The sequence below is a fragment of the Epinephelus fuscoguttatus genome, linkage group LG20 (assembly GCF_011397635.1).
Source record: "Epinephelus fuscoguttatus linkage group LG20, E.fuscoguttatus.final_Chr_v1".
Taxonomy (NCBI): domain Eukaryota; kingdom Metazoa; phylum Chordata; class Actinopteri; order Perciformes; family Serranidae; genus Epinephelus; species Epinephelus fuscoguttatus.
The window spans coordinates 5,041,207-5,064,442 of record NC_064771.1 but is presented as its reverse complement, the minus strand read 5'-3'; the positions used below and the strand labels follow the sequence as shown (position 1 = coordinate 5,064,442).

General features: G+C 39.8%; 1 protein-coding gene across 1 annotated transcript in view; it reads right to left on the bottom strand.

Moving 5' to 3' along the window:
• mtr (5-methyltetrahydrofolate-homocysteine methyltransferase) overlaps window positions 1-20,048 on the bottom strand; it is a 42,581-nt gene extending 22,533 nt beyond the window's left edge. Inside the window, exons 1-19 of the mRNA XM_049563569.1 lie at window positions 19,884-20,048; window positions 15,586-15,797; window positions 15,193-15,282; window positions 13,176-13,245; window positions 12,970-13,062; window positions 12,488-12,594; window positions 10,792-10,851; window positions 10,368-10,462; window positions 10,011-10,111; window positions 8,830-8,891; window positions 6,596-6,663; window positions 6,414-6,493; window positions 4,447-4,559; window positions 4,161-4,301; window positions 2,770-2,955; window positions 2,511-2,690; window positions 1,901-2,017; window positions 740-880; window positions 562-651 (exon numbers count right to left, since the gene is read on the bottom strand). Coding sequence (XP_049419526.1) covers window positions 562-651; window positions 740-880; window positions 1,901-2,017; window positions 2,511-2,690; window positions 2,770-2,955; window positions 4,161-4,301; window positions 4,447-4,559; window positions 6,414-6,493; window positions 6,596-6,663; window positions 8,830-8,891; window positions 10,011-10,111; window positions 10,368-10,462; window positions 10,792-10,851; window positions 12,488-12,594; window positions 12,970-13,062; window positions 13,176-13,245; window positions 15,193-15,282; window positions 15,586-15,797; window positions 19,884-19,923 — 2,046 coding nt within the window. The 5' untranslated portion in view covers window positions 19,924-20,048. The remainder of the gene's footprint in view (window positions 1-561; window positions 652-739; window positions 881-1,900; window positions 2,018-2,510; window positions 2,691-2,769; window positions 2,956-4,160; window positions 4,302-4,446; window positions 4,560-6,413; window positions 6,494-6,595; window positions 6,664-8,829; window positions 8,892-10,010; window positions 10,112-10,367; window positions 10,463-10,791; window positions 10,852-12,487; window positions 12,595-12,969; window positions 13,063-13,175; window positions 13,246-15,192; window positions 15,283-15,585; window positions 15,798-19,883) is intronic.
• Window positions 20,049-23,236: the final 3,188 nt, after the last annotated feature.

Sequence of the window (23,236 nt, the reverse complement as noted above, 5' to 3'; positions counted from 1 at the left end):
CATTAAACAGTGGAATTTCAGCGGGGAGGCCAAGCTGCAGGAAGCGAGCGAAAGCTATGACGTCACATACGCAACTTCCTCCTGTGTACTCTTGAGTCTTTCTAATTATAAAGCTTATATCTCAACAGTTTTACCACAAAGTTTGACTTTCTTGACCTTAAAATTTATGTTTTAAATTCATTAACAACATATTTAAATTTCATGTCGTAACTCAAACGGGACCAAAAGATAATATTGCTCTCCCCATTCACTGCCATTCATATTTTTTCCGATCTAAGGTCCCATGAGCTCTACCGGAAGGGGCGTGACTTCGGCACTCTATACTTCCTAACCATGTCTGAGCAGCCGTACAATGGTGTTGAGAGAGCAGGCTTGGCTGACTTAGTGTCAGCATGAGTCTAAAGCCCAGTTTGTCACTTTCAGAGCATTCTGATCAATGTAGCTGTAAAAAAGCTATTTGAATGTTAGTAATACCAGTGTGCGGAGGTGCTCTTGGAGAATTTAAACCAGTGTGAACATTCTCCCACAGGACTTATTTAACCTGATCATCAGATGTTTTACCTTGATGAGAGCGTACTCCAATCTTTCCTCCACACCTCCTTCTCTCCATTCATCTGTCTGAACCACCTTCTTCGCTCCTTTCGCGTTGTTCTGTAAACAAGATTGGTGAAGACGTCATCTGTTAACCAAACTAAAGAGACAACAAACTGGTGTACTATTTTTATGAATATGTGTATACCTGTGCATAGGCCAGAAGTTTCTCAGTTGCATCAGCGTCTCTGTTCCAAATGAGGTTTTCACACAGTAACAGCAGCTCTTTATCAATGTCATCATAGACTGGCAGGTTCCCCGCATTCACTATCCCCATATCCATACCATCCTGAAACAGGACAGAAGACCGACGGTGGTAATGAAGTAGAAAGACTGCCTGTAACACTTTTTCCAAGGAGATCAGACTATAGGGCCACTATGAAGTACCTTCTTTACCCCTTCTTTGCATTTGACACCGCTCCACACCACATCACACCGCTCCAGTGTGTGATTATAGACTGCATGCCAGCTTCGCAGAATCAAAATAGGCATGACAGGCGTAACATGTAACGCAACAGCATCGGCCGCTAGTGTGACAAATAACATACGCTTTGGCAGCGCTTTCTAACAACAGCAATAACATTAACATGGCAATAACCATCATTTACTGTCCGTTATCTCTTGGCTGATCTCCTCCTCTGCTCAGAGGGTTAGGAGCTCTCACACCTCACAGTTTTCCCAACTTGCAGACATTTTCAGCTGCTGTTTTTCTCCTCTGAGTTAGCTACCACCTACTTTTTACATCTCCTATGGTGGGTCGCACACATAATACATCTTCAACACATCACACCTGTGCCGTCCTGCTGCCTGATAGCTCAAAAGGATCAAGTACCACTATCCAGCCCTAGATGCAACCTTTACTATAGTCACCACCTTAGAAAGTAACATCATGACAAGAACTGTTGGTCAGGGGCTTTATGATACAGATTTCCATGGCTGAGCAGCCAGGTTGCAAAATCTTCTCGGGCCAACTTCATCTTGATGCCGAGGTGTTAAACAATCACATTAGTGTACTGTTTGACTGTTTACAGTTTGGGCAAATAGTGTAAGACTGACATGTTTTGCAGTTTTGGTTTCATCCTCCCAGTTTTGAGAATTTGGCTGTTTAGACTTATGCAACCACTTCAGTACTACTGAGGTGAACATGATATCATTTATTCAGAGCACAGAAAAATATTTTTGTAAACTCTTTCCAGGAAACACTGTCATCATTATTTACAATAAACCATAGACCTTACTGTGAATGTTTTTTTTTTCTATTTTCTAATCTAAATTCCATTGACAGTGAGCGTGGTGTGTCAGTGTTTACCTTGATAGCATGGTACAGAAATGCTCCATGCATGGCTTCTCTGATGGCCTCCATTCCTCTGAAGGAGAAGGACAGGTTGGACAGACCGCCACTCACCCTGGCTCTTGGTAATGTCTCCTACACACACACACACACACACACACACTTTTTAATCTTTGTGTTATCACCATATGCAATAACCTAGGGTAATTACTGGAGGAAAAAGTCAGCAGCAAAATGCACTCACTAATAATTGTTTAAATGATAATTTGAAAATAATCCCAATAAGAATCTAAAAATAATTTTAAAAGTTAAAGAGTATTAGGGTTTATTTTGCTAGGTAAACATGGCTTAAGCCCAGTTCAGACCAAACATTTTGTAACCAAACGGGTTGAAACAGGCAACTACTTGCAATGTGCCATTCTGCAACATTGTAAAACCTGCCAGTTCACACCAATGCACTTTGATGAGACAGTCTATCTAACACTGGTTCTGCACTGGGTTGTTTGATTGAGAGAAGGGCTGTGCTTGTGAAGATTTCTGACCATTTTGTGTTAGTTGAGATGGACCCATTTGCAGGCTAACGTGGATGGGTTAAATTAGTGTTTATTCTTCCTGACAGGTGTATTACCTTGATAACTTTGGTGGCTCTGATAAAGTAGATGGCGTAGTCATTGTGTTCCTCCATGCCTGTACCAATGGTGAGGATGTTGGGGTCAAAGATGATGTCGTTGGGGTTAAACCCCACTTTGTTGACTAGCAGCTTGTAGGCCCGGGTGCAGATCTCCACTTTACGGTCTGTATCTGTGGCCTTGAGAGGACGGCAGACTTGTTAGCAATATAGCGTGTTTTTGTGTCAGTGTTATGTGTGTGTGCGTTTGCCTCCTCACCTGTCCCTCCTCATCAAAGGCCATGACCACTACAGCAGCTCCGTAGCGCTTCACAGTGGCAGCTCTGTGCAGGAACTCCTCCTCTCCTTCCTTCAGGCTGATACTGTTGACTATACACTTCCCCTGACAGCATTTCAACCCAGCCTCGATCACTGAGAAGTTAGAGGAGTCAATACACAGAGGAACCTGCAGAGGAGAAGGACAGCCTCAATGCCTTCTTCTGTTTTACTGAGCAGATGAATTCATAGGTCAATCATTAAAAGGTTCATATGTTATATTAAAGGAGATAAAATGTAAGCACACATCTCAAGCTGATGGTTAATACTGTAAAAACCCAAGACAAAGTGAAAACAAAATATTTTATTAGAAATAACAAAGCTGGAAACTTGGCTAGCCCCACACGAGAGCCCCTGATGCAAAGGAATGCATTCATCATTTAGGCACCAATCAGACTTGACAAATAAGACTCCAAGTCTACAGCCATGCTTGTAACTCTGTGAGCCTCAACTGCGGCAGTACTGTGCTTTGAGTTTAATACTAACGCTGGCATGCTAACATGCTCACAATGCCGACGTTTAAAGCAAGTTCAAACTTAGACTAGTCGACAAGTCTAAAAGTAAGAAAACACTCACAAAACAGTCAAGCTTGAGCACTATTTCAATTCTAAAGTTAAACATAAAAAAAATATTGCATGTATCAATGGAGCAATTTGAAACAGTTAATCACATTTTTCAATTATCAAATCATGAAATCATCAAAAAAATTGGGCACTTTACTCCATGCATCATGAACATTGCACATTATCCTAAAACCATGCAAACAACTCATGAAATTAGAGTGAGCAAACTGTATTTAGTGAAAACGATATTGTTTGAAAAAATAAATCTTTAGGTAACATGCCTCATTATTACAATGACATTTTCACAGGGTGAATGCAATAGCATGAAACAATAATAATTTTAATAATAAGTCAACTGACTAGTTGATTAAACTATTGCCAGAAATACTAATCAACTAATTGCACACATCCCAAGCGAATATGCTTTTGTTTAACAGGTATGATGTTTACCACGCTCGAATGTTACTAGTTTACAGATGGCTGGTCATAAAGAAAATTACTGAACATATTACAATGTTAACCTGATGATGACACAACAGGAAAAGTCAAAGTTATCACGATTCATCCTGGGGAATGAATGTGTGTCTCAAATTTTATGACAATGCAATAGTTTCTGAGACATTTCAGTCTGGATCAGAGTCGTGGACCAACAAACATTGTCCCTAGAGCCACACTGCTGGCGTGACTAGAGAACCACAACTGTACAAAATGCTGCTGCAAAATCTTCATGAGAAATTATATGTGTTCATTTCCTCTTGCTTCAAACTCCTACCCGTGCAATGTCTGGCTCAGAAGCAATGTAGTTACAAAATCGGGCCATAGCTGTTGGCCCCTCCAGCATCCCCTCATCCATGTTAATATCCAGGACCTGGGCTCCCATCTCCACCTGGGCCTTAGCAATGCTAAGAGCCTCCTGGACAACAGAGAAATAAATAACAAATAAACAGTTATACACAAGCTAGAATTCCGTCTATGCTCATGATATAACTGAAATCTCTGAAAATGACAAATGACATAATATTAATAATAATAATAATTTTATTGGAAATCTTTCTCACCTCATAGTTTCCTGTCATGATCAGCTTGGCAAACCTGCGTGACCCAGCCACGTTGCAGCGCTCACCAATGTTAACAAAGTTGGTGTAAGGACCGATCCTGAATGGCTCTAAACCTAGAAATGAACAGACACTTTTATCACACAAACATCCCGCAGTTTGGACAAACAGGGATAAGGAGAGGGAGGCGAGGTTTTCAGCACCACTGTTTGATTTTTAAAAAATAAAAGAATGAACAATCTCCCATGCCTGGACATTTGAACTTTAATTGTTTTATATGTTTAAAACATGTTCTGTTGTAAGCTTTCCCTAGTTTTAAAACGGTGTACCGTATATACTCAAATAAAAGTCTGCATTGAAATAATAGCCAGGGGTGTGTTGTGCATGCACCAATAAAGGCTGCACCTGGAAAAAGACACTGAGGAGGCTGGAGTTACCTGTATTATGATTTAAATGACTGTTATCACTGATTATTCTTCTTTCCATTTTTTTTTCTGTTTTTAAATGTTGTTTAGCTACTGTGATGAATCTCAAGGCTTCCTCCATTTGAAACAATAGACTGTATATAAAGATGGACAACATGACAGCTGCCCAAATATAACGCAAAAACACTGCAATCACCCCCTGGTGGCTGGCTGCAGTTTTATTCATAAACCCAGCCCTAAAAACTCAAATTACACATCAAAATAATTTTTCTCAAAGATGTTTTATGTCACTTTAGCTAGTTGTTTCTTATGTGTGCTCAAGTGTTCATTTTTTCCAATATGTTTGGTTTTAATTAGCTATTTGATGCAATAAAAGGGGGCTTTGGCATCAGGACTGACAGCTGTGCATGACAATTTGTGTGCTAGCAATCAATGGCCATTCTTGCGATTGCAGGAGAGGAGGTGTATGGGTGGGAACGTGATCCTGCGGAGATGGCTACTGTGCAGACTCTGGCTCCAAATGTCACCAGTGCAAGATGGCAACAGCTGTACAAGGGATATTTTGGCTTTACTCTTGTACAGAGTTTTCCTCAGGAAGAGAAGCACAGTGGTGCGTATGACATGACTACTGTCCAAAGTTTATTCCTGACCTTGTTAACTAGAAAGTGGACTGTGAGATTTTTGTTTTATTTTTGTTAAACTACGTTACACTGAATCAATCAAGGAACGGGTAAACACAGACGAAGTGTTAAGTTGGGCAAGAGCAAATTAAAAAAGGAGGTTGGAGCACATGGAGGTTTCTAACAATAGAATTGAAAAACACAAGTTAAGGCCCGTCTTTAAAGGAGTTGTACACAATATTCAAAGTACATCTATGACTCGGAGGCTGATTAGGGTTGTTTGCACATGGCTCCCAACATGTAGGTAGCTGAGATAGCAGCTAATGGTGCCAACTTAATAAACAGCGCTAACAAAGGCAACGGTGGTCATAGAGCTAATGTTGTTAACCGGGGGGGGAGGAACCGGAGGTTGGGTCCTATGTCCTGCAACAATGCTGTGGATCGGGACAGAGTTATCAGCAGTAACTGCCATATGAGCAGCACTGAGTAGCGAGCCAATGGGATACAAACGCAGGGACTTATATGCACTAACATGCGCTGGTGGCTGGATCTACCGCAACATCTCACAGGGAAGTTTGGATAACAACACACACAGAGGAATTGTGACTTAATTCTCTGTTCAGGACGCCATCACTCCACCATATCTTTACACGGCAAATAGTGGTTTGCTACTATATTAATGTTCTGAATGTGGTAAACGCAACATTTAATATAAGTCTGCTGGTGCAACTGTAAAATGTATTTCAAGTCATCTGTTCAACATCCTCAATTGATTAGTTTATATTCATTATCGACCAGAACAACCAGGATTTTACTGACTTAGACATGAAAGTCTTTTTGGAAATGAGATTCACACATAGTAGAGACTGCTTTTCTGCCAAGTTTGACAGCAGTCTTCGCAGATGGTAACAGTTGGTTTTAATACCTGACAGCAGCATGTAGTCCTGATAAATATCAGCAGCAGGAACTCTTGGCTGACAGTGTTTGACTGCTTCAGATATGGCCCTGAATAAGGAGGAAAAGGGGAGGGAAAACTATTTTTAAAATGTTCAAACTTGCATGAAATTGAAGACAGACATGTTTTTTGAGGGAAAAAAAGACACTGACCTGATGTGTCCTGGAGTGGTCCCACAACAGCCTCCCACAATATTCACCAGTCCATCCACAGCAAACTCCTGCAAAGATAAAATAAATTTAAAGCTGCAGCAATGAGGCAGCCAGGCTCAGCTTGACTTACCTTGCACACATTTTTCATTTTGAATTTCACTTTTACTCAACCAGGACAGTCTCTTGAAACTAGTGGTCTTTTCCAGGAGACTTCAGGGTTGCAGTGGTGTGACACCGGATTTACCCCTCTGGGGATCAATAAAGGCTTATCTTATCTTATGTATGTCTAGCCCTGTTTACACTTGGTATTAGCATGTGTCTTGGGTGTTTGGATTACAAGTGGACAGTTTGAAGAACAGGTGGGGATGCGCCCAATGAGTCCTCAATGCATATTGAGATCCAACCGCTCAGAGCATGTGGTCTGGGCCACATATTCAGTCTGTCAGCAGTTCATTCATTCATTTTCCGTAACTGCTTATCCTGTTAGAAGTCATGGGGGGGCTGGAGCCTATCCCAGCTGACATTGGGCAAGAGGCAGGGTACACCCTGGACAGGTCGCCAGACTATCACAGGGCTTTCCGCAGTATTTATTAGGGATGCACCGAAATGAAAATTTGTGGCCGAAGCCGAATAATATTAAACGCGTGGCCGAATACCAAGTACCGAATACCGAATATTGTTGTTTAGTTTTTCATTAGTTTTTGCAGATGAACCCCCTCCAGATTAGTGTTGTCACGGTACCAAAATTAGGACCCAGTGTATGATACCAATGAAAATATCATGGTTCTGAGTAGTATCAGGATACCACAGCAAAAATGAGGCAGATGTGCCTTTTGTCATTTATAAAAAGATAAATCACTTTTCTATAATACATCAATGATATTTCAATGGAATAAATTACTTATTGACTTATTCATACTTCAAAAACAGCATCAATCAGTGATGAACATAGGGGGATCAAAATAAAATAAATAAATAAAATAAAAATCAACCAGCCACCCTCCTCCCCTGACAAGTCCCTTCATAAGTAACGAACAGTCCCTAAAGAGCAGTGATGTTTGTGGGCCGTGAACGGCTCGTTTCTCCTCTGACACATCACGTACGGTCTGTATTCGGCAGGCTCGGCTGTTGAGGTACTTCTGGGCAGTCCACACACCAAGAAGAGGATATTATTGGAGCCGACTTCTCCGTCGCCCTGTAAGCCGATGGCTGCCGTAATTGACAGGAACGCATTACTGTCTGTGTCTGTGACCCCCGTTCAACCCACAATCGGTGGGATTCGCCTTTCGTTTCTGCTGCTGGTTGAAATCTGTAGGTTGCTCGCACAGCGTGCTGAATGATTTAAGCCTGTTTTGCTTGCTCAAAACTATTTTTAGTCGCAAATGCGAGTGCCGTGACAGGCGGATCGCCACACTGCCGACATTTTACTCCACCCGTCAAGGCACGCAGTTTGATTGCTTTATCAAAACACGCTGCTATTATTCGACCTTGCTTTTAACTTATTCCACCGAATACCGAATGTGTGTTTTTTTTGCAATATTCGGTTACCGAATATTCGGTGCATCCCTAGTATTTATGCTAATTTGTCCTAGGCCACACTGAAAGACTGCCTTCTCGGCTGACGCCCTGATAGATATTAAATGAATGTTGTGGCTGCCCCGAGCTACTCTCCTCCCAGCAGACGGTCAGCTCAGTGTCTGCCCGTTTAGCACAAGCTAACGCAGCAGCAGTTGTTAAACTCACACTGACACCAAAACTTTTTTTCCCCAGTTTCGCACAAAGATTGATAAAGTATACATATCTAAGGGCATAGTCGCTTTGCGCGACAAGCTGTCCGCTCAGCACATGAGTCAGACCCACCCCTCGCTCGTCTTCAGCTCCACCCTCTCATCCAAATATGCTCACCTAAGGTCACTTCTAGCTCCAAAAATCAAAATGCCAAACTGCCAAAGTCCACAAACCAATGTGTGAAGTCTTGGAGAATACTTCCGTTGTTTTTATACAGTCTCTGGAGATTATATACAAGAAGGCTCACTGAGTGAGTGTTTGATGTTTGAAAGACTACAGTAGCGAAAAATAAATCCCTGATTTTCTTATTCTGGCAGTTCTAACACTGTAAGATATTTTGTAAAAGTGGTGACACATGGTCATCTTGGTCATCACAATGACCATGTTGATTTTAACATGAAACATCAGTTAAAAAAAAAAAAAAAAAAAAAAAAAAGGAATATAACCTTTAAATTAGACGCCGTTACTTCTGGGGTTTCGTCGTACCCTCCAAATGTGTTGGGAAGACCTAACAGAAAAAACACACAAAGACACAGAGCTCATGACATCATTACATCATCATGTCTGAAACATGATGCAACATATAGTAGGCCAAGGGTCAGTGTGTGCCACAGCTGCTTAGACAGAGCAGCAAAATCATTAACAGTGTGTTGACAGTGAGTGCACTAACCCAACAATAAACTTCCCTGCAATACACTCTGCAATCCACACTGGGTGAAACTCCAATCATTTTGTGGCTGTAGTTTACATCGGTGGTGGTGGTGTATCATTGAATTGCATTTGTCCCTGCTATATACAAATGTGTAGGACCAAATGTTAAATATACCATGTTCGCTTTTTTTTTTATATATATAATATACATTAATACAGTATATGGTAAATTGTGCATTATGTAAACATGTGTACCATATAAGCTCAGGGCACAGTTATATGGAGTCTGGAGTGTGCTGATGATACCATTAAAGACTTCTAAAATGTAATGTATTACTTAATCAGAAGATCATTAAATACAATTTCCATTTTTTTTCCATAGAACTATAAAAATAATCCCTTAGAAAAGGCTTTTACAATTTCAATCTATTTATGTTTCCTCTACATTATCACTTTAATTTAAAAACTTTTTTTTTTAAATTTAAATATGTATAAATTTTATGAAACCTTAAAAAAAAACAAAAAAAAACAACATTTAATTCAGTGTAATCCACAACACCAAGAACTTTGGTCAGCTGTTAAGCTCTGGCACGACTAATGCCAATATATTAAATCTAAGTTGAATATCTAATTAATGATTTTATCAATAAAAAATGAAAGCATTATTTCATTTTAAGTGTACTTGTAAATAATCTCCAACTTCTAACGGCCTTTTCAAAACATGACTATAATTAAACACTGAAAAAGTTGAGGTATGACTCTCAAGACTCCATACATTCTGTTTACTGCTGCAATGAGACATTCTAAGTAACTCTTTGAGCAGGGCAGCTACCTTTCATGTACAACTGTAAATGTGGTTGCAAAATTTGCATGTAAGCCCTGACCACTTCATGTAAAAAAAAAAAAAAATCAACCACAGATTTCAGACCTGTACTGCCTTAAAGACATGTAGTTGTTCAGACAGAGTGAATGTTACCTGCATTGGGATAACAGATAATGAAAGCTGTGGTGCTTTTTCCTATGGCCTCAATGAACGGTCTCATCTCTGTCGCCCCCAAGGCACAGTTAAGACCTATGCTGCAACACAGAAAGGGAAAAAACCAGTAAGACCAGAACTGAGAGGGTCAGGAGGAGGAGCTTCTACCCTGCAGCCACTAGGATCCTAAATAAGGTTACTGCTTAAGACAAAACCAGTAAGAAACCAGAGTTTGCATCAATATTGCAACACAGAGTGGAAGTAGCAGAAGTAATGCAAAAGAGTTATGTCATTGTCAGAACTCTGGTATTATTTGTATGTAATAAGTATAGTAATGTGTAGTGTACAGTAACTCACCATAGAGGGTTAGCATGAGCTACACTCACTACAAAGGCTTCTCCTGTCTGACCAGACAGAGTACGTCCACTCCGGTCAACAATTGTCCCTGAGATCTGTATAATGAGTGGGACAAGATGGCAAGAAGGGCATTGAAATATATCCCAACTCAACCTTAACCAAGAGCACGTTCACATCTTTTATCTTTTATATGAATTCGGTCAGAAACTTGATATATAGACAATTTGTGAGCACTGCACTCAAAATTGAAACAGGAAATTATAGTGTGAATATAACATATATTATAAAAAAAAAATTCACTTTTACATTAATTGTGTATGCTCACGTGCCAACCAAAAGAATCTGACTACAACCACTCCAGCCCATGCATCAACTGTTATAAGAAAGTATCAAAGAGCTCATGAATAAAATATCACAGACATACAAATATAGGTTTTCTTTCGTAGCTCTTTTCAAACAGCAGGTCAATGGCAAACAAGGCGGCCTGCAAAGGGGAAACATAGGTAGAGACATAAATTCATGTGCTTACATCAGGTTACATTATACTGTAACAGCAACTTTAAACTAAATTTTTAACATGTCCACAGAAAGTACTATTTTCTGATTGGCTGACAGGTGTCCATCAAAATTGTATATCAAAGAAATTAATACATACTGAACTTAGTATCTAAAAATGATAAAGACCAAAATTTTACTTGTTGAAATGTATTTGGCATATGCATTTTATGCCATAGAAATGAATATATTCAAAGAAAAAAGCATGTTAAGTAGGGTTAGGGTTAGCGCCACATCCACTTAAAGCTACAGTGTAAACCCCAATCCATCCATGACACAAAATTAAATGTGAAGTCTACACAAATGACTTAAACTTAATGTTCACTTGTCACAAAAACTCATCCCTTGTGAGCTTGAGATAATTTTTCATGTTAAGTCAACAATTTTTGAGTTTTGAGTTAATCTGACTAGAATTTATGAAGTCGATATCGCCTTATTAGTTTAATACCAATAAACAAGACTATCATTGTGAACTTAACATATTGTGGCGTGTTAAGACTCAGTGGGTGGAGTTTCCCAGCATACCATGAGACAATGTGTTTAAGGCCATAAGCCGAAGAGACTGTTGAAATGTGCTCTATATCACCTCCCGCCTGTATGGATATTAAAGTGTCTAACATAAAATTGTGCTGAGGTGAAATAAAGAGCAGTTCCTGGTTCAAAATTCACCATTTCATCAGTTAATTTGCCTTATTCTAAAAAGAATGTTGTAAAATTGACTCTGTAAAATGTGCACTCTATGTTTCTATGTTCATGTTCACATGATATAGAATTAAATGCTCAAACAACAACAAAAAAGAAGTTATGTTAAACTGGCATAAAATTCCTGTCAGACAAGGGTCATGTGACACATTTATTTTGAGTCTAGTGCACTCAAAACCTTTCTGGTACTGTATTGTATTAAACTACTGTAATGTATTGTAAAAACTAAATTGTATTATACTAAAAGTTTTGAGTGCAAGCTGTTTCCAAAAAAAATTAAGTTGAGTGAGTGCATTGGGGTTTACAGTGAGGTGGTGAGATAGCCACGATAAGCCTTGATTAAAGCCAAATTCACCTACTTTTCCTGCTTCGCCTCCTGTAATTAAAATATATAAGTGTTGGTAAAGTAATACTTTGGTAATTTGTCTGTTATCCAAAAACCAGCAGCAATAGCAATGTCGGAAAATAACACCTGTCAAAAAGGTAATTAGCCTAGCTAACTGTCAGCTTTTGTCTTAAGTGGAATTCATAATTTTGTGAGATTAAGTTATTCTTAATTCTTATATTTAAATGTGTTAAATTGTAATTTTTTAAACGTTAATCTCAAATTAATTACTAACAAATGGTTGATTTCATTTTTCCAAAGGTCCTTGTCAATAATTTTGTTCTCTTAAGTCTAAAAATACATCAAATAAGACATAAGTTAATAGTTATAGTACACCCAATCAACCTGAACATTTCAGACCTCTTCCTATCATCTGCAGCTTCTCTGTCGACAGCTCTCTGCCTTTGTATGGCAGAATGAATCATACAGAAGAAGTCAAATTAATTAGTAACATGTTAAAACCAATCAGATGAGATACCTTAGCATTGGCCGTATCAAAGATGGTTTCAACCAGAAGGATGTCTGCTCCTCCATCTAATAAACCTCTGACCTGCTCTGAGTAGGCTTCTACAAGCTCATCAAATGCTGGGGAAAGCACATACACACAAACACATTTCAGTGAATACAATAACGAGCTGTACAATAGGACAGGAGTTACTAATAACATTAACAATGGCTCAGTTCTACCAAGTCACAGCAGTGTGACAGCAAGCCAGCATGAACAATACAAACTGAACTGCTGTGGGTACCTTGTGGGTCGAAATAAATGTTATACACTACAATAAATCTTGTCTATCATGTGGGTTTCTCTCTCTTTCAAGGCTGGACATATACTGTATCTATAATACCCTGCATGTTCCCAGGCCCTTGTCCAACTCTTTTCCCCCTGAATCACTCAGTCACTTTAAGGTGTCCAAAAATGCACAAAGACAAAAAAAAAGAAACGTAAAGTCATCTTACTGATGTTCCTGTAGTCAGGTCTCTCCACAGACGGAGATACAGACAGGGTTTTATTGGTGGGACCCACTGCCCCAGCCACATAGCGTTTACAACCTGATAACACACACACAGATTACAGTTGATGTTACACACATAAGGAAATCCCAGACTGTCTGGCATGACACATTTATCTACTGACAGTGATATGCTGCTAAAGTTCAGCTGACCAGTTTGTTTGGTAACATCATTGGCTGCCCTTCTCGCCAGCTCCGCTGACACCCTGTTGAGACGATAAGCCTGCACAACAAACAAAAACACACACCTAAACACATCTACATGTTAAAGCAAGAAACGAGTTTGTGACTACTTAATATTTTTTATGACTATACAGAACTGGAAATACCCTCGCCTTTTCACTGGGGAACTGTACAAATCCCAAATCACATGACAGTTACACAAACATAGTATACAGATGTAGTAATACTATGAAGACAACCTCTGAAGGCCGATGCAGTACCTGCCAATAATGTCAGAAAATAAGGGTGAGAATAGGATAATGTAATTACATCTTCAACAAATAATTTAATTTTGTGTGTTAAGAGGTTTTAGGCCAAATTAGTGTTGTAATTTTATTATTTTTTATTTCGTGTGAAGAGCAGGGTTTACATTATCCGGTAATTACTAGGAAAATCTGTTGAAGTCCGACATATTTAAATCTCTCTGGTCATAATGTGCAGTGAAAATAATTCTCTCTTACACTGTGTCCTAACTGAATGCAACGCTAGCAAGCATCAGTGACAAAATCATTTTGTTTGCATTGTTTTCTATTAGAATGTCCTAACTAGCCATGGGCAATGCAACACTGCTGTTTTGAGATAAACTTTTGTCAAACACCCTGCTCCTTTTTATTCCTTTTGCTTGCATTGATATCACCGCAATGGACAAGAAATGGACAAGTCATGAATTCGAAATGAGCAATTAACTATACAATGCCTTCTTATTTTACTACAGAACCGAGAACTGAAAAAAATATTCTGCACCCTCTAAAACAGGAGCCTACCAAGCAAGTTGCGCTGCACAGCCACTGGCAACTACTGTTTAAGAGCAGCAAAGAAGAATTCATTTCTGGTAAAGAGTATAACATTAGCATTCAGCAAAATGTCAAATAAGATAATAAAAGAAAAGTTTTTTTGGCGTTATTCTCTGTGTGTATGTGTTTATGTTTTACGTAAGGTTTAACCAGAGCCAGACCCTACAACAATGACAGCATTCATTTAATGTCATATTTGTCATATTTAGCATATGAATTCTTGAGTTATGGCCAAAAACATGTTTTTTTTAAGGTTATTGTGACCTTTGACCACCAAAATCTAATCAGCTCATCACTGAGTCCAAGTGGACATTTGAGCCAAATGTGAAAATATCCCCTCAATGTGTTCTTGAGATGCCGGACGGTCGCAAGGTCACAGCGATGTTGACCTTTGACCACCAAACACTAGTCAGTTCATCACTGAGTCCAAGTGGACATTTGCTCAGAATTTGAAGAAAATCACTCAAGGTGTTCCTGAAATATTACATTCACAAGAGTAAGACAAATGAGGTCACAAGGAGGAATCAGGAATCAGAATCAGTAAGAGTAAGAGTAAGGAAGAAAATGCTATCAGAGCATCTCTACTACTCAACCATCTTTTAAGTGGTTACATGTCAGTATGACCTGAGCACACATCTGAGAATGTCCTGGTTTGTTTACATGACATAACAGTGCAAGCATTTGTTTTTAGGCTCAGTAAACAGATAACATTTGACCGGACTTTCTCCCATTTCTCTGGCACACTGAAATCCTCCAGGACACGTGGAACAGCACCAACAGAAACTATGGTGAAGACTTTTGCAAATTGACTCTATTGTGAAAATGGAGCCAAACATTTTTAAAATACCATAAGATGGACAAATATATGTATGTATCTGTTCATTTCTAAAGGTATGAAGTTTATTAAGACAAGAGGGTCTGTGTCTCAGTCATGTCTGCCAAGTGCAGGGAGGATATTGTAGTTTATGGTGTAGATAAAAAGAAAGGTCAGAGAACTAGACAGCTGTGTGTAGCAAAGGCGTAGTTTTATGAAGTGCCCAGTGATCAGTGGTCATTGAGTTCATATCAGTTAGTCTGTGTTTTTGACCTTTGTTTCTACAATCACATAAGTGCATTATGTGTCCAAAGTGGTGTAGCAGTGTCAGATATCATACCATGTGTTCCAGCCCATAGTCTGCCTGGGCGACAGAGGTGCTGCTGAAGGTGTTGGTCTCTATGATGTCAGCACCAGCCAGCAGGTAGTCCTTTAGACACAGAGAGCACAGGTTAGACACTGTGGACTGTTTTCATAAAGACTTAGCATAAAGTCATTGAAAATTGCAGAATAAGACATGCTAACTTTGAGTTTGTCAACTGTCACTCTGCCCTGCTTCGAGCAACAAAACAAGATTCCATTCACTTCATTTGTACTGTGTTGGGGGCAGAAAACTCAGAATACCACAGATATCTCAAAATCACAACACATAAAACTGAAATCAACTGCAAGGTTGACATTGCTCAGTGTCAGGGAGCCACAGTATTCTGGGTAAACAGGCCCTGGATAGTACCTTGTGTATTTTGTAAATGATATCAGGCTGTGTGATGGTGAGAAGGTCGTTGTTGCCCTTCAGTGGAAGAGGGTGCTCTTTAAACTCTTCTCCCCTGAAATCTTCCTCTTCAAGTTTATGCTGCTGGATCATTGTTCCCATACCACCATCCAGGACCATAATCCTTTGCTGCAGCACTGCTCGCAGCTCGGACTCCAATGGGCAGCTGCATCCTGGAAAGCAAAAAACATGGAACTTCATATTTATCTGTTCATTCACATTTTACAGTAAGACAAATGTTTCAAAAGAAATAAACAAACAACTGGAAAACATACTTCAATTGAAAATTACTAAGTGATAACATATAATGGGAGAAATAAAACTACCACTTCTACTGGTCCCACTCTTTGGGTGAAACTACATGATAAACTACCTGATTTGTCTTTATTCAAGGCAAGATGGCGGCAGGTCGGACAGGTGTTGCGGCTGCTCTGCTACTCTATGCGTTAATCCTGAAGTTTGTACAACCGGCAGACATCAAACTACCCCAAGGAGCTCTCAATTGTAATCGCTTGGAAACGATCTACAGCAATCATGACAAATTTGCCCCGGGATTCATCAGTATACAAACAAGATTCACACCGTCTTTGGATACAGAGAGTATGCCTTGGCTGTTACTTTCCTAATCCCACAGGAAAAGGACCAGAACGTCATGCAAACAGCAAATCAACGAGGCCCTGATAATAGCCATCTGCCTTCTTCTATCCGGGGATATTCATCAGTGTCCCGGTCCAAAGGGAACAGATGAAACACACAACCCTAACAACTTCACCTGCAACTCCACCGTTTCTCAGGTATGTAATACAGGAAGCTATGCATGTTCGAAATTCAGCCAGCAAACTTACCATGTACCACAGTGGTCTGTACTAGGACCACTTCTGTTCAGTCTCTATATAAATGACTTGCCCTCTGTGTGCTCTGACGTGGAGACCCAGCTATATGCTGATGATGTAGTGATTTATGTCCATTGCAGCACAAAACAACATGCTGCTGCAAAACTCACTAATGCACTGTACCACATCACAAACTGGCTAAACCAATCATGCCTTCAACACAACTAAAACTGTCAGCATGTTTTTCTCTAAAAATCCATCTACCACCTCAGAACCAGTCACAATGCTGTCAGGGAAAAAAAATGCAAGTTGTCTCTGAATATAAATATCTGGGCATCCTGATTGACTCTTGACTGTCTTTCAAATCCCATGTTAAAAAAGCATCGAGCCAAATTTAACTTATCCAACTTCCGCTTTATTAGAAACTCAATGAACACCAACGCAGCCAAATTGCACATGAACACAATGATACTATCATATCTCACATACTGTTTGACAAGTTACACACAGGCCAATAAAACAACACCAAAACCTCTCGAAGCACAGTACAAACAAACGCTCAAAGTTTTGGATCGCAGATCGAATAACTACCACCACTGCCTTATCTTAACAAAGTACAAACTTTTGAGCTGGGACAATTTAATCAAGTACACAAACCTTTGTCTTGTTTTTAAGATCATACATAACACTGCTCCCCCTCCACTTCAAACTTTCATCACACAGAGGTCAAGCAATAACCAGGCAACGAGAGGTGCAACTCAAGGAGACTGTGTCATACCCATTAGGAAAAGTGCCTTTTGCCACTCAGCATTTTCAGTGAAGGTGTCGCAGGACTGGAATACAGTACCAGTACACATCAGAGAACTCAGTTCATACCATTTGTTCACAAAACAGTTGAAATCATGGCTCATCAATAATCAAACCACACATTAATACTCAACTGCTGCCTCTGTCTGCTCTTTAACAACTGCCTGCCTGCCATATTCTTTTGCTTATGTCTGTCTTGCTGTTGTTTGTCGCAGTCTATGTTTTTTTTTTGTGAATTAGACTGCTTTGTAATTGTTACTGTCTTGCTGTTGTTTGTTGCAGTCTATGTTTGTTTCTTGTGAATTAGGCTGCTTTGTAATTGTTGCTTGTAGAGTTTTGGCTTGCTCTGCTTTTATGTTTGTGTTGCTATGTTTACCTGTTACTATATTTTTGCTTAAACTGCATGCAATGATATTGTTTTAAACTTGTTCTCACTTTTTTATTACTTAGGCTGCCAACTCAGATCTGGCCAGGGACTGCGGATGAAAACTAGCCTTTTGGCTAATTCCAGTATATTTACAGTTCACTGTTCAATAATATGCATTGTCCCTGATAAATAACCAAATAAATAAATAAAATAAACATAATTTTTCCGATAATGGTTGATTGTGATTGGGCACTGATCAGTTTCAAATAACATTTATTACAAATAACTTAATAAGTCTTCTAAAGTTTCTGGGTCTGAGCGAAAAAATGATGAATAATGTGTTTTTCCTACACGATCACCAGTAAACTGGTGGAGGGAATTTATGAATGCGGTGCTAAGTCCTACTTAAGTCAGCTTGTGTGTGGGTTTATTAGCCTTTACCCTGCCTCACCCATCCCCAGGTCCTGTCACGTCCTGTCAAAGCTTTGAATATTCATAGGTAATAATCACTGTAGCTTTAAAGCTCCTAAAACGGTATTCATTCCAGCCCTAGGTCACATCGGAGGTAGCAAAATTACAAGTTTCCAACACTACTTGGTTAAATGTAATCAAACCCATATTTAATGGAAATAAAGTTATTACCAGGCCCATATTTTAATCCCCCATGACCAATACTCTGCCTTGACACAACTCCACTTCACGACACTACACTGTTCACTTCATTAAAATAATGAAGTTCAGACAAGATTACAAAGAGTTTTATCCTGACCCAAGGGGAAAGTGTTGTGCAGCACTACAAAGTAGCCTGGGAAAGAGTACAAAAATAAAATATTAATATGATGAATTATTATGTATCAATAAACTGATATTTTTGACTCTGTAGGCACATTATGTTCCGTAATCAGAGACTTGTAATAATTGTAATCTGCAAGGGAGGAGAGTTCATTACACAGCTCTAACTTTTGAATAGCCTATCAGTCCATGGTGCAGAAAAGTAAAGAAGATTGTTTAGCTGCAGTCTTGTGCCAAGTTTTAACATTTCATTTGGGTACCCACACTGGATTTGCCTGATATCAGACAGAATTGTCAACTCATTACAATCAACTCAAACTTGGTGGAGTGGGTGGCCTCAAAGAGCTTGAACAAGGCAAACTCTGAATGTCACAAGAAGAAAAGCTAAGAGCTTTGGAAAGACTCTGCCATTCTAGTCTGACAGCTGGACATTTGTGACCGATATCAACATATGAGATAGCTTATCATGATCTATGAACCAGTATTTGATTTTTTTTTTACACTTACATAAACATTTTTTATAAGCAACCCTTAGATTTGGTTCTTAAAAGAACAATGTCCAAGATAAGAGTTAAGTGGGATATTTTACGGTGTAAAAATAAACTTGTCAGTGCTCTCTGGTGAACATACAGTCTGTGATGGAGGCACTGTTTCTAAGTTAAACACCAATATCACCTAATGTGGAAAATATAGCAACAACAGTAGATAAGAAACAGCACACTATAGCTGAATTTATTGATTTACGTTAAGTATTTGATACAATCAATCATTCCCAACTGTAAAAATGAATAATACTTAATCACATCTTCAAAGATAACTTGTGGTGTTTAACAGGGTTCAGTATTGGGACCTGAGTTATTTATACTTTATTTAAATTATATTTGTATGGTATCGAATGTCTTGAAATGTGTAGCACTTGGAGATGATTCAAATTTATTTTATTGTTAGTTGCAGCCTTCTTTTTAGACAAAGTCCTTCCCATTATGAATGAAATTTGAAGAGAGAAACAAACTTCCTTTCCATATGCTGCTCCTGTGCTTCAGTTAGCCCCTCTCCATCACCCCCCTCCCTCTCTCTAACCGTCGCCTTGTAAATCAGTCTGCAGACCTGATCGGTGACTTTCACTACTGCTGGTTGCTAGTGAGAGCTTCAATGAGTAGCCATCATACTGGTCAGACTAGTCCCTTTGTTACATGTCTAACTTCATTACCTGCTCTGTCATGTTGTACAAGTCACTGCTGGAATAAATGTTCTATCACAGACAAATCTACACAAAACCTACACAAAATAACATCCGGTTAAATTTCATTGAAAAGTAAGCTCGTGCGCACTTGTCACACAAACACATGCGGTGTTAAAAGTGGACAGCAGTGAGGTTAATATGACTGGACACAGAGATAGCATGACAGGCTAAGAGCTAACTGTTAAAGCTTGGTAAGCTAACGAAAGTAAATATTTACCCGCTTCTGAAGAGTATTTAATGATGTTAGTCGGGGCCATCTTGTGAGGAGCCAGCCTTGATAACAGCCCTGCAGTCCGTCTGAAGACCAAGCGGTGAATCTTGCAAGTCGACTTTTCACAACTAACCGGCTCTTATTTTCCCGGAAAGCCGCTCTGCTTCAGCTTCCGGTCCCCCCGCGGTAACATCTGCACTTCCGGTCTAAGTCTTTCACAGTAAAAGCCCAGCAACACGGCATCTAAAGTTTTTCCTTTACTATATGTGTTTAAATCATAGCCTAATAATTAAACGGTCTTTGGCTATGCAATTTTAAAATTGAGAGAAGCCAAACAAGTGATTTACAAACTAAATCAAAATTAGAAAATAAGATTAAACTATGAGGGATTAATTTATTTTTGATGTGAAAGCACCACCACGTGGCCAGTTATGAAACACTGTACATTTTTGGCTGTTATCTATGGAGGTGTAATGTATTCACTTGACTACATTTATATATTTTATTTATTCATTTTGTTAATTAACGATATTGCTTTATAGACTATTATCTCAAAAATCTGAGAATTTTTTTCTAAATTAAATATTCTCGTAAATTCTCATTGTTCTGAATTATAATTATTATTTCATTAAAACAACAGCAATTTATTTCCACAAGAACTTTTCTCATAATCTAATTCTGATCTTGTCAATTCAGAGGAAAAGGGGTAATGAAATCAAATGAAAACTTTCCTCAGAATTCTGAGTAGCAGTCTCCTTAACTCAGGAAAACAGAGCAGAATTATTTCTAAATTAAAATGCATTGCACTTCTGTAGTTAATTTAAAGGGGCCACTTTCATGCACACTTGAAACCAGCATTGCTGTTGCCCAGTCCAAAAAACATTTATTTTATAGACACTGAATAAAAAATATGTATTGTCGAGTGGTGGCTTTGGCTAGCCTGCTGCAAACACAAATGTCAGCTCAAGAGACTTTTTTCTTGACAGCGAGTTTGCAGGATACATTTATAAGTAGCCTACTTTATGCAGATGACATTGCCCTCTTGAAACATTAGTTTGTGTGTTGTAAATTCAACAACTGGCTGTTGTAGCCTGCGATTGGTCAGGCCAGTGGTATGAAGAGCAAATTAAATGCAGTCCCGCTTAAAACAATAGAAAATGTTTTCGATAAAGACCTGCGCTCATCCCTACTCGTGTATTGATTCATCATGAAAGATCAAGACATTGTTGCAATCTGCGCCGCGGTCTTGTAGCTACCTGAGAAGGTAAGGTAAGGTAAGGTAAACTTTATTGTCCCCTAAGGGAAATTCATCTTGGGCACAGTGCTACATTTCATTGCTTCACAGGACAAGATAAAAACATCATCACAGGGACACATCATCACAATGACAGTTCTATCACATAAAACAAACATGGACTACATTTAACAATCGTTTGGGTGCATGAAATCCTCCTGGGCTGTGACCAGCATGGAGAATTTCACCGTCTCGTGCAAGAGCTGCATCTGGAGCGTTTCCAGCGCTACTTCAGGCTGAACCGGGAACAGTTCCACAGCTTGCTGTCCAAGATCAGACCACTCATCTCCATGCATCGCACCAATTACCCCCGCCCAATCCTGCCCACGGAGTGCCTCGCTATCTCTCTCAGGTTCCTGGCCACTGGAGACTCATACCATACAGTAGCTTACAGCTACCATGTGGGCACGAACACCGTCCGCAAAATTGTGAAACAGGTCATCAGGGTTATTTGGGATGCCTTGGTTGGCGAGTTCAGTGCCGACCACAGATAACTGGAAGAGCATCGCTGAGGGCTTCCATCACTGGTGGGCCTTCCCTAACTGTTTCGGGGTCATCGATGGTAAACATGTAGTGATCAGGGCACCTGACAACTCTGGGTCCCTTTAACTACAAAGGGACCTACTCCATCATGCTCCTGGCGGTTGTGGATGCGGAGTACTGCTTCTGAGGGGTGGATATGGACAGCTTCTGGATGACCAGCGATGGCGGTGTCCTGGCTAGCTCTGCTTTCAGCCGGGCGCTGTGGGATGGGACCCAGGGCCTGTCACAGGATGCTCTGCTGCCGGGAGCTGAGCGTTTGGGACCGCAGCCGTGTGTTCATGGAAGATGAGGCTTCCCCACTGCGTTGTCACCTCATGCATCCTCTCCCTGGTTCCCAACTTCATGGCAGCCGCAGGACTTTCAATTTCAGCCTCTCACACGCAAGGCTGATTGTTGATAGTACCTCTGGTATTCTCTCATCCCAGTGGCGTATGTACAGAGGTGTCATTGGGATCAGCCCTGCAAATGTGGATGCCTGTGTGAAAGCTACCTGCATCCTCCATAACTTCTTGAAGAAGACCAAAAAGAGGACCCGGAGAACCCTGAGGCCACCTGCAGGACAACCAGGACCACCACCTGCAGACAGAGAAGCTGCTGCCCTGCAGCCAGTCCCCCGAATGGGCAGCAACAACTCAACTTGGGAGGCGCTCCTTGTCAGGGAGGCATACCTTTCCTATTTTTCCAATGAGGGAAGTGTTGCCTGGCAACCTCAGTGAAATGTGTAAATGCCCATCTACAAAAGGCTCTTTTAAGAGCCACCAATTACATTGAAAAGCATTACTTCCACACCTGCAATTAACATTCATGTTTAAATAACTGTTTAATTTAAAAGTCCTCAAGGCATCTATCTGTCCATCTATCCATCTATCTAGAGTACTTTACTCATCCCCAAATGCAGTAGTGAAATTATCATAACATAATAATCATGATTTCATAATTAATATAAGGAGTCAGTGTGCTACCAAGCAGAGCCCGTCAGCTTCTTAAGTTTTGTGTCATTAATATTCTGGTACTCTCGCCCCAGCAAATTACTGCAAAGGAGATTGCACTAAGAACAGCAGACTGGTAAAACATATGCAGTATTCTACTGTACACATTAAAGACCCAAAGTTTCCTCAAAGAGTACAGTTTACTCTGACCCACACTGGTGAATATAAAGACAGCCACATGTTGTAGAAATATTTCTTTAAATTTATTGAATTTACATGTATACAAGTCAGCAAATGCTAATAAAACATAATATATATGAAATTATTATTTAAACCATGTGCACATTTGAGGGATATACACTTTACCAAACAAACAAAACAAACTTGGAGGGAGGGAACAGAGCCTCACCAGAACCAGTTAACAAAATAATAGATCCGTAGTGTGTGTGTGTGTGTGTGTGTGTGTGTGTGTGTGTGTGAATGCGCAGGTGAGGGAGAGCGAAAAGGGAGCAGCTGACAACACTGCAAGGGTAAATAAGCACACCCCTCACAGCGTTGTCAGCTGCACCCCGTTGCTCTCACCCAAAGGGGCG